Genomic DNA, 12,333 nt, shown 5'->3' with positions numbered 1-12,333 from the left:
TGCCAATAAATTATACAGCTAAACTTACTTTTAAGCACATGTATATAAAAAAAAGTAGTTCACTTCATATGTAATTTTAAATTCTCAATTATCATAGTTCCCGTATTTTAGAAAAGCACATCACTCCTGATGATATCCAAGCAGCTCGAATGTTCCAAAATTTTATGTGTCTGAATAAAACGCTTGTGTAATTATGATGGATTATATAACAACTTCGAATTATCACCAGTGAGATTATATTTTATTAGGATTAAAAAGATTACTTTAAATCGAGTTGTAGAAAATATTTTTAAAGATTATGTACATTATAGAGTCTTGTCACATTATAAAAACATAAGAAATTTTCGAAGATTATTTCCATTTGGTTTTGTTAGTAAAGCAATGCATTTTTAAATTATTTATTTGATAACAATGAATTGCAAGAGCCGTTTGATTCTTCTAATAAGTGCTTCAACAAAGCATTGTTCAGTTGTTGAAAACTCAGTATACATTTCTAACAATTTTGTTGTAAAGTTATCGGTAAGAACAGAACTCAATCCTTTTTTTAATTCTGGAAGTGATTCATTAACCTTCTTTAACTCCAAGGTATTTTCATTCAAAGACATTATGGGCACTGTAATCAATTTATTTGATAAAAAATTTTGTTTTGAGTTCAAAAAATAAATAAGAATTTAACATTACTTACAGTGAGGTTTTAACTGAATGACTGTTTGTATTGCATAAAAATCTAGGTGACTCCAAATAATGTAAAGACTGTGTTCAATTATTAATGAGGCATATTTCATGCTCCGAAGTTTTTCTTGCTCAAGATGATTTAAACGTTGTTCAACAATGATTCGTTGCCTAACTAAATCTAATCCAGTTTCTTCTTCTGTAAGGTGCTAAAAAATAAAAATTTTTTTTATTGAACCAGTAAAAGTATATTCTTACAATTCTAACAAAATAATAACTTTGGAAATTCACCAATAACACTTCAACCATTAATTCACTTTTTAAGGGCTAGTAATAAGAAGGTTCTTAATAGGATTCAGAATAATAATAATAAAATATAAAAGTTAAAATGGTTACAACATTATGAACTAAATTGCATACAATCGAATCATAAAATAAAAATTAGCGTTGCTAATACAAAAAAAATCAAGTTAATCATCAAACTCTGCATATCAAAAAATTAATCGTGCACAAAAATTTGAAATCATGTGTACATGACTATGACTGTGATAATTACGATTATCATTGTTATTATTTCTATTACTATTCTTCTTGTAGTTGTTGTCATCGTCGTTATAATGGAACGAATAACGAAAAACATAAAATGTAACTAATATTTTTTCTTCTTTATCTGAAGTAGTATAAAATGCTTTAACGTATCACAAAAAGGGGCACGAACCCCTTTTGTGTGTGGGACTTGCACTCTGCCTGAAGATGCTGTTTTCCACTATGATGTTCTTACCGATACAGACTGAATATCCACTAAATTGGCAAGACTTATCTCCTACGACACATAGCTCGGAATTCGCTTTCACATTAAAACTTCAAGCCGGGCCACAGAGTGTTAACCATTAACGTGGCCTTCATCGGAGTGTTGTTGCCATCATGATATTGCCTTCTCTTTACTTCGTCTGGTCAATTGCTATTTTGCAAGAACATTAATTCTCGTTGCTTTCCCTTGCTGATGGCTTAAGTAAGTCAGCGCAGCTTAAATCTGGAATGGTTATTCCACTGTATGCTCTAAGGCTTGCAGTCTTTCTTGCGGTGATTGCAGCTGCCACGTTAGAAGCATAACTTCTTTCCTATCGCAATTTCTGGCTATGAGTCCGTACCACAGACACCGGTGATATCTAAAAACTTTAATCCGTCTCCCTAACCAGCAGCTTGTAAAGCCTATTAACAAGCTTTTCATTTCTCTTATAGTTTTAGAATCGGTCCCTCCAATGTTTTCCAGAGCTACTTTCTGACCTCTCTCATTCGCTCCTAGCAACGTCACTGTGCTTCTATGCAGCGAGCAACCAGGGATCTCACTTAACGTAAGTTGCATAAACAACATCGGTCTTCTCGCTAATCGGATCCAGATCCCGGATTTCCAGCGTTACTAAGCGTACCTATAAGCGTAGTGACTCCTTTGACTGTGATCTCGGCCTCTTCCAGCTTGAAATCAGTCCTCATCTTTTTAAAGACCTTGGCGAAACTTTGCACTTCTGCGATTTAAACGAGCATTTTCTCTTTTTCTTCCGGCTTTATCTCGTTTGCCGCTGTAACTACCGTCAAGTTTTATCTTAGTGACAAGCTTCTGCTTCTCGTTGGTGTTTTTTATTTTTTTATTTTTTTTAGGTAGGGGACTAGGAGTTTTTTTGAAGCTTCGGGGCTCCTATTCCGCTTACCTACCTGCACTTTTTTCACAAATCTGGATTCAATAGAGTGTGTGATTCAGACCTTTTGTTCTGATCTGTACGTTTTTGTCAGATTATCATTGTTGCGTTCTAGGATGTTTTCCATCTTTTTCCTTGTCGCTTCACAGCTATTCTTAAACTTATACAGTAGACTCAAAGCTATTTTTATATCTTCTTTTATCGGCATTACTGTTATTGTGTACGTTATCGTTGCTGCTTCCTCCATATTTTTAATCATCAGTTCAAGTTCTTTTTTGTCTTTTCCGCAGTTAGCTCTGATTTAAAGTTGCTGGTATATTTAAGACGCATTTTGGTATCATTGCTAAGAAAGCGGACAGTACTGACATCGCAGATGCAGTACTACAAGAGGCAAGCCAGTCCATTGCTACCTCTGTGCAGTCGCAAGATGACAACACCCGTCCGCCCATTGGCACAGCCGCCAGTGCTAAAGGTTGGTCACGGATTTTCACGAGCTAGTCTTCTTTATGTTGAGTCTTTGTGACCCTATGTGTATGATGCTGCTCAGTGAGGGGCAGTGCTGCCTTTTTTTATTGTAACTGAAAACTAGAAACGATGTAAGCCAGCGCAGTGATCTCCATGTTGCCAAGAAGGTTGCCTCTTACTCAGGCTGACCAAGAGTTACCACTCTCCCTCAGTTCCATAACCTGCCCTGGTGTTGTGTGTTTAAGTGTTTTATAGTAGCTGTATGTCTAGTGCATGCTTATTGCAGTTTACCACAAGTGCCCCAGAAGAGAGCTAGTAGGCATACAAATTTCCAGTTAGCCCACGAGTGCGGCAGTCCCAGCTGGCACACCGACATGTTGCCTCCTCAGTGGTAGTAAGCCGATATTATTCAGCCCTACGTCTTAATAAGCGAGACATACAGCCCTATCAAATACGATTACCTGGCATTCGTTTTAATGTAGTGAATGCTCTAAAGGAAGTATTGTTAACGTCACTTTTCCTTATATGCATCGGAGTGTTACGCTCCTTGGTCGAAGGCACCCTCACCTGATACGAGCTGCTAGCAGCGCTATCTTGATCAAAGTCTTGCATATCCTAGAAGGGTAGATTTTTAACGAGGTTTTATCCTCGGCATTTTTGTACATGTAAACTACTCAATTTCGTTTGAACTACCCACAAGCACAAACTCCAACCATCGTAGCGACTACGAACCATGCACTCACGGACAGCTTACCTCCATCCACCACCCGGGGAACGAGCTTCATTAGCTGGCTACTTCAACCCGAGAATGATTATTGTTTTCATTATTATTATTATTATTATTATTATTAATATTATTATTATTATTATTATTATTATTATTATTATTTTTATCGTTTATATCACTATTAGTATAACATTTTTTTCTGTAGCCAAGGTTTTCTAGAATGTACTAACGCATAAATAAGGAATCTACAGACCCTTCCCTTTACTATCGATTTCAGTGCAAAACCTTGCTCGAGGGAATAATCAATTTGGTAACGGCTTTGACATAAAACTTCAAATCAAGGCCGCTAAGATTTAGTTGTTAACACAAGCATTGTTCTGTTTATTATCACCAATATATATTTTTGCTAAACACACTTTCTAGGGTATTTCCTGGTGTCCATCAATCTTGTGAAACAAATATCCCTACTTTAAAGTTGTATAAGCTCGCTAAACTAAACTGAGGTTACAACAGGTCAAGTACATATTGACTTAACACACACGCATGCGCGCGCGCGTCAGGTGACGTATTGGCATATCAATAGGAAATTTAGTGGGGTTAAGCAGCAGCCCCTCACAAACCCACTTCTGTAAGCCCCCCTGCCGCATATTATCATGACAATTTATGTCTAAACTGGTACAAAGTGAAAAAAATGTAATTATGCTGAAAAGTACTGTGCGTTCCTTATTCTATAAAATAATCGTTGGCTCTAAAGGGCCGTTGATTTACAATTTTTCCCGTATAGTCTACGAAAAGGGCTATTTTTTGAAGCTTTGAGGATTTAAAACTCACAAAAAATATGTAATAAAAAATTTTTTTTCTCTTATGTCACAACTTTACTACCAGAGCAACAAAGTCTTAAAGCTTACTCTCTACATTAACTGTAAGGGTTATAATGAAATGCTGATCTTTCACTTAGTAAATTTTTTATTTGTCGATTTTGATGCTGCTACTTTATATATTAGCTGCATTTGAAGTTTTCTTTTTGATTCGCCTTCTTACAACTTTTAGCATAGTTAATACTTTTGTGAGCCCTACATACTGTTTTCTGTCAACTTTGTTAGGTTTTGATATGTTTGTTGGTAGAGCGGCGTTGGCTCAGTGGTAAGCGTGCTTGTTACTGATACAACACAGTTCTAGGGGTCGTGGGTTTGATTCCCGGTTAATGCAGATTTTTTCAAAAACTGTTTTCATCGGGAAAAGTTCCTACATGGAAATATGTCTTCCTCAGAAGGCTTGCGTACGAGATGTGCTCACCCATATATGGTATGACTTACTCAGTTATTAGAAGGAACAGTAGACTGTCTCTTAGAATCTGAGGTACCGAACCTAAAAGAAATCTAATGTCTCCTAAAAGTTTGTGTACGATATGTGCTTTTCATAGATGGCACAACGTTCTCGGTTATTAGAGGTAACGGTAGGCGGTACCCTCGAATTTGAGGTACCGAACCTGGATTGCAGGCACACGTTATGTAAATAAGTTGATGACTGAGTCAGACTATGTGAGGTACAGAAACAAATATTTACTTAAAGTACCGTTCCCTCTATTATTCTAGTACGTTATGCCATCTATGAGTGAGCGCATCTCGTACGTCAGTTTTTAGAGGAAAACATATTTCCGTGTATGTAACCCCAGCTGTTTCGGGGCCGATTTTTCCGTGGAATTTTCCTTCAGAGTAACTCTAGGGTTTTTTTTGCCCCACAGGTTTTCGGGCCTGGGTGAATGCGAAACAGTAGTAGGGCTATAGGTAGGGATTAGCGGACTCGATGCCAGGCGTCGGGCAGGGATCGCCGGCCTTACCGGCGAGGAGTGACCCCTGAAACACAGGGCTTCTCCGCAGATGCTAGTTAGCCTGGATCCGATGCTTCGGCAGAGAGCGCCGGCTTAACCGGCGAGGAGGGGACGTTCTGATATAATGGAGTCTTCTCCGGGGAAAGGCTACACAGTGGCGAGTGGACCTGATGCACTATTGGTACAGAGAGTGTCAGCTTAACTGGCAAGGTGTTCCACCGGAGATACTCACAATGTGCCCATTGATTCAGGTAGGATATGAGGAAAAAGGTTTGGAAATGGGTGTGGCAATACATTCCCACACATAGGTGGTGAGTGGGTAGCCCCCGCGACTAGGCTAGTAGGCTATCGTGGTAACTCGGTAGAAAAAAAAGAAGAAAAAAAAAAAAAAAATGTTTGTTGGCAAGGTAGTTCGACGTCCGATGACCCTAAAAAGGACCAATAAGCTTTTTAAGTAGACTCTTTCTTGACTCAAGTTTCCAGCAAACGTGACTGCCTCTATACTGTTTTGGTGATCTAAGGTGGGAAGATTGGTTCGCGATTCTTGCCCGTTGGAGACTGTCCTGTTTGCAAAAGTTTATTTTTTCCTCATAGCTATTAAGTTCACCCAGCGCAAACCTCGGAGAGAATCGGTGATTTCTGGTTGAATGCTTAGAGTCTATAGAGTCGTCGGTTGCCAGGGTTCCCAGCCTTGCAAGGAACTCCGCTCGTGACGTCTGCCAGTCAATGACTGACTTGTTTCAACAGTGGCCGGCTTTACATAGTCTTTTAGTCGACGAATCGTTTCCGAAAATGGTAGTAAAAATGTCTTTGTTGGCAAGGTAGTTTAACGTTAGTTGTCCCTTAAAAGAACTGATGAGATTGATGGTTAAGTAGGGACCAAAAATACTGATAATGACCCTGAAAAGGGCCAGGGATGAAACTTTCAGCTATTCTTCATTATTATTCTTGATGATGGAGAGCTGGCTGCGGGTAGCTCGACTCTTACCCTCAGAGTTTCTATGTACGGACACCATGCTGGAGGGAGGTACGCCACTGACCAAAGAATATCTTGTCCTCGGATCGTTTCTGAGGTAACCAACTGCTCATTGTTAGTCGGGAAAGTGCGTCTGGACAATACCTTCTCTGTAGGTATGACTTTGGGATAACCACAAAGAAGGAGGTCGTTGTGGCTGCCCGAACTCCTCAGGGTTGTTTTTCTTGGATTAAATGAAAAAGTAGACTTATTATGTACTGTCTATGTTCACTTTATTCGTTAAAAACGTGTTACAGCTGTTTCGATATCACAGTACCATCGTCAGACAAATGTACATCAAGACTTAATAATATACAGCGTTCTATCAAGAACATACACGCTGTGCCATGGTCGGCAATCAGATAACAGGGGCTATACACATACATACATTCATACATTCATACGTACACACACAAATGCATACATTTCGTATATAGTCAATAATACTGGTCATTTCAAAGCTAAATTAAGTAAAGGCGAATTATTCAAATTTAACATGTCATTCAATAAGATATTAGAGTCTTTTAATTTATTAATTTCTAGTGCTTCTAATGCATCTAATTTTAATCCCTTGTTACATGTGTGTAAAATCTTAAAATTGTTATTGTAAATATGATTACATTTAAGAATGTGATTGGCATAACTAGAAGTATCTAGTTGTTTTTCGTAGGCATTTTCGTGTTATTTGAGTCTGAACTTGAAAGCTCTACCTGTCTGTCCTCTATATTTCTTATCACAAGAACCACAACTAAGTTCGTAAATGCCTGATTTGTTTTCTTTTTCGGTCTGATCTTTATTATTTTTGATGATAGTTTGTAAAGTTTTGTTTGATTTAAAAGCTATATTTATATTGTACTTCTTCAAGTGCTGTTTAATCTTTTCTGACAAATTGCCTACATAAGTAATTACATGGCACGATGCAGTTTCTCTTGCGGACTGAGGGAAAACTTTGCTTATAGCTTTCTTATACTGTACATTTTTAATTAACTTGTCGATAATGTTGGAATCATAGCCATTATTGAGCTATTTGTTTAATTATTTGTAATTCTTTAGTATGGTTCTCAGAGTTTAAAGGTATGGAAAGGAGTCTGTGAATTCACCAACTTAGTTGTGGTTTTTGTGATAAGAAATATAGAGGACAGACACGAAAAACCTGACGAAAAAAACAACTAGATACTTCTAGTTATGCCAATCACATTCTTAAATGTAATCATATTTACAATAACAATTTTAAGATTTTACACACATGTAACAAGAGATTAAAATTAGATGCATTAGAAGCACTAGAAATTAATAAATTAAAAGACTCTAATATCTTATTGAATGACATGTTAAATTTGAATAATTCGCCTTTACTTAATTTAGCTTTGAAATGACCAGTATTATTGACTATATACGAAATGTATGCATTTGTGTGTGTACGTATGAATGTATGAATGTATGTATGTGTATAGCCCCTCTTATCTGATTGTCGACCACGGAGCAGTGTGTATGTTCTTGAGAGAACGCTGTAAATTATTAAGTCTTGTTGTACATCTGTCTGACGATGGTACTGTGATATCAAAACAGCTGTAACGCGTTTTTAACGAATAAAGTGAACATCGACAGTACATAATAAGTCTACTGTTTCATTTAATCTGATATGGATCTTCATCAAGTGACGACATATATTATAGAATATTGTTTTTCTTGGCTTGTTGTTGTAGCAAAATCTGCTCTGGTAGCCCCTTGACGATAAATAAGGCCATGAAACACGACTGATAATAGGATTGCCAAAGACTACTACTGGAGGAACATGCGCTCAGATGTGAGACAAGTCATTCTGGTATGCACATCATGACAAACGAAAAAACTCGTCCAAATTAAAACAAAACAAGCCATGCTTATCACCAATATACTAAGTAGACCGTTCGAAAAGATTTCTCTAGACTTCTACGGGCCCATTAGCAAGCCCTCAGCAAATCAGTACAGACACATACTATCGATGCAAGACTGACTAACGAAATTTATTGTCCTCACACCTGTGAAAAGAGCAACAGGAAAAATATAACAGGAAAAACGGATCAATTAGGCTTACAATAAAATTTTTGCGGCCTCTGGACCCACGTAAATATGCAAGAAGAAAATAGGTAAGAAAGAGTAAGAACTATAGAAAAGGAGATGCGGGGATCAGGTCAACAAATAATACTGGCAATGATGAGAGCAATATTATTGCGGAAACAGTAAACAAATAATATGAGGCATTTATTTGTCGAATTATTTAAACAAAACGAAAGTAGGGCGTATGGCGCTACCTCATATAATGAACTTGTTGATCCCACAACGGGAAAAGCGGTGCTTAGGATAATTAATACGGGGAGTAGCGTGAAAAACACGGTAGAAACGAGAATCCTGGAATCTCCTGGTACTTAGAGAGTCTTCTACATGATAGATCATTTCGCATACTTGTAGACGTACAGAAAAAAAGAACCGATGAAATCAATTGGGAAAGAACTCTTTTGCTATCATTATCATTCAATTTTTTTTTAGCATGAAACATCGGACAAAACGGTATTGCCTTTACACAAATGATCCTCCTTATACAAGAGACAGTGGCGTCTCCTTTGTCTGCGCAAGTAACTAATTATTCAGTGAGGTGGGGAAGTAAGGAAAATTTTTACTTTAAATTAAAAATAGTATAAAAATTAAATTATAGTTTTCAAAAGTTAATTATTTTATAATGAAAACATGTAAAATTATCATATTCATTACAAACGGTTAATATACAATTCCGCACAGCTTTTCTACATCCTCGATGTGGTGCCTCGTTCAATGCTCATTGTTCTCTGTGATTCATATTTAGTATGTGTTTAGATCTTTACAAGCTTTCACTTTCAACATGTCAGCGCCGTCTTAATATCACTCTTTAGATAAAAAAATTTGTATGTTTATGACAGTGTTGTATTCTTAAGAACGTGACTTCTATTGAACTAAGTAGAGTTTGTAAATATATGGACTGAATTATAAGCGCAATAGGTGTCCATGATGCGTGTCATCTTAGCACCTACATGGTATAATATTATTGTATTTATGAATATTTTTACATAGAAATTGAGTGTTACTCTTATCAAATTTTCACTAAGTTTTATTTCGTTATTATTGTAGATTTTAATCCTAAAGAGGCTGTCAGCAAGACAACGAAATGTTGATAAATAAAAATAAATTATGAATAGATAGTCATGCTCAAAACTACCAATTTTGCATTTCGATATTATTTGATGACAAAGAAGCAAGTGAAAGGAGTCTATAGATATGTATAAAGTGTAGGTAGTAATTATGTGGCACGACCCTATCAAGTTAATTACCTGATTCAAGTCGATGTTATCACCATGAGTGGTCCACTAGGTGTGTGTAACTTCGGGCCATGTCATAAAGCAGAGTTGTGGTGGTCTAAGGCTGTGCCAAAGGTCATTTATAGTGCACCATGAAAGTAATCTGGTAAGACCATCGATATGAGCTCTATGCGCTGAAATGCGCTTATGAGCCACGCTGCTAGTTAAAAGCATAAACGTCTTGAGAATGCTTCAAAAAACACCCTATCTGCTGCTGCAGTCATATTTGCTGCAGTTTCACATCCCATGGGTAAGTAGATAATTAAATAAGTAGGAGCAATCGACTCGACAGTTACAAAATGTCAGGTACGGTCTTGGCGTAGAATCGCTAACGGAAGAGGATGAACCACGTATGTATTAGTGGCTTGGACTGCTCAGACGATCAATGTGTGGTACCTCCGATACTATTTGAGCTTCAACGTCAGAACTATATCTCACTATTAAAAAGAAAGCAATTGTTAGTTTTGGATGTTGATTAAGTAATTGGTTTTATAGTTTTGTGCATCTTTAGTGTAATCGATTTTCAATCATACAAATGCGTACTTTGTTATTAGGGAAAACCGTCAATTTTCGTGGCTTAATCCTCCCGCACTTCACTCTCGGAAAAAATTCAAGTTATATAACACGGTATTTAAAGTTCCAATAACGCTACACTTTAGCTCTTAGAAACCTGGCCCTATTTTGGTCAAGTGGCAGAGGCAGTGCAGGCGGTCGCATTTACTGAAACATCCCCAGCAGCCATTCCCATCAGCTGATCACAGTCACTTATTAATAAGTACATGCTCAATAACGCGGTAACAAAGGCTGAGATCATGTGGTGTTTGTAATGTACAACCAGGATCCATTTAAATTGAGCTACTGAAGAGTGTGCTTTAATTTTTTCCCTTACGTTTACTGACTGTAAGATTACAAAAAAAATTCAGCTCTGTAAGATAAGGTTGGTTACATTACATTTTATAAATTAGCTCCTTGTTTTCGGAAGAATTTTTGGACATGCTGGAAATACGAATTCGTATGCAGTCACGTGGTAGTAAGGTTCGATGAAAGATTAAATGAAGTGTCTAAAAAGAAACAAATGGACCTCGCTGTACGATACTGGGATTCTGAAACAGATTCAATTAGTACTTATTACCTGACATTAGTTTTTCTTTAAAATGTTACTGCTACAGGTCTGAGATCTGGAAAACGGATGCGATATATCCTTTAATTGAAAAGAAACTGCTGCAAATATCAATGGATGGGCCCAAGTAAATTTTAAAATACTCAAGGAATACCAGAAGGAACTAAGACTACGTCCTCTGATGTCTTTTTTTTATACGATTTTATTTTACTCACGGGGTAGAGAATGATAAGACTGAATCAAGGGCTATCGCCATGTTACCCTACTTGAGGACATAGGTTGATCAGGTGGGTAGAGAAGAAAATAGTAACGTTTTAAATAAGGGGCACGCGAATTTTGATAGAGTGGTCACTGCACTAAATGATAAGCTCCTGGTTGAAAAACTGGAGTTTTTGCTCCTACAGCTCAAGTTATTGAACCCTTTCTGACCAAATTCCAGTCGAATAGTGCATTGACTCCATTGTTGTTCTGGGAACTGGAATCACTCAGTACTGAATTAATTAAGCGCGTGGTGGAAAAAGAGTCTTGCAAGAACATACTAGGATAATTAAGGTTGATCTCAAGGACTCTAATATTTTTTCCGCGAATGATTTTGATCCAGGCTTTAGAACGAAAGCAGCCATAAGGGCCGCAAATGAATTTAAAAAGTTGGGTGACTAAAAAATGATAAGATTTTGCACAAGCTGCCATAAGATAAACGTCACAATAATTTAAAAAATTCAAAATTACTCAACTCTTGACTATAAGATAATCTGTTCTGTATTGTATCTAGACCTCATTGCCCCTGCCAATACTCCGAGACTAGCACAAGACAGAGTTAAACTTGCCCTCAATATTTTTTATACTCAAAAGAACTGGCTTTTAGATGCTAAGGCGGATCGAATAAAGAGGAACTATTTTAGCCTTTTGAGAAAGCCTCACGTTTTGAAGCATTTAAAAGAGTTCAAAACGAATAATACGCCCCTTTATATACTTTGGCCTGCTCTGATAGTATCAGTACAGACTATCCCAGCCAAAGGAGACCTCCTTGTCATCGTAAAGATGCTGTTAATTTTATTCTATGGCAATGCTGCACTGGAAAAAAGTTTTTCTTTAAATAAAAATTGTGAATCAAAAAAAAAGTAGCCTTATAGCATGTCGCATAATCTAGGATGGAATGATCACTGCTGACGGTGTTGATAAGGTTAATGTGATCTAGTCCATGTTCATTGCTGCACGGACCGCCAAAGCGAAGTATACAGAGGCTATGGAAGCACAGAGTGAGGAGAGAAAAAAGGATAGCTACTCAAGTGGCAGCCAAACGGAACGTCACGAAAGAAATCAAAGAATTGGCTGTCAAGATAGCTAAGATCATGGAAGGTGATTGCCAAGACAGTTTAAAAATCGATGAGCGTATCCATGTTTTGAAAAACCGATAGGGATACTATTGGGAAGT

General features: G+C 37.2%; 1 protein-coding gene across 4 annotated transcripts in view; it reads right to left on the bottom strand.

Moving 5' to 3' along the window:
- Positions 1–306: 306 nt before the first annotated feature.
- The window catches only part of Nup205 (nuclear pore complex protein Nup205), a 287,241-nt gene continuing 275,214 nt past the window's right edge, over positions 307–12,333 (bottom strand). For all 4 annotated transcript variants that reach the window (XM_089594072.1, XM_089594071.1, XM_014348770.2 and 1 more), the window contains 2 exons: positions 686–881; positions 307–613 (listed from right to left, as the gene is read on the bottom strand). In XM_089594072.1, the coding sequence (XP_089450198.1) occupies positions 399–613; positions 686–881 (411 nt within the window). In that variant the 3' untranslated portion in view covers positions 307–398. The remainder of the gene's footprint in view (positions 614–685; positions 882–12,333) is intronic.

The sequence above is a fragment of the Copidosoma floridanum genome, unplaced genomic scaffold (genome assembly GCF_036245765.1).
Source record: "Copidosoma floridanum isolate Cflo_tuat_1 unplaced genomic scaffold, Cflo_Japanese_pri ptg000020l, whole genome shotgun sequence".
In the NCBI taxonomy this organism is placed as follows: domain Eukaryota; kingdom Metazoa; phylum Arthropoda; class Insecta; order Hymenoptera; family Encyrtidae; genus Copidosoma; species Copidosoma floridanum.
This window is presented reverse-complemented; position numbering and strand designations above follow the sequence as displayed.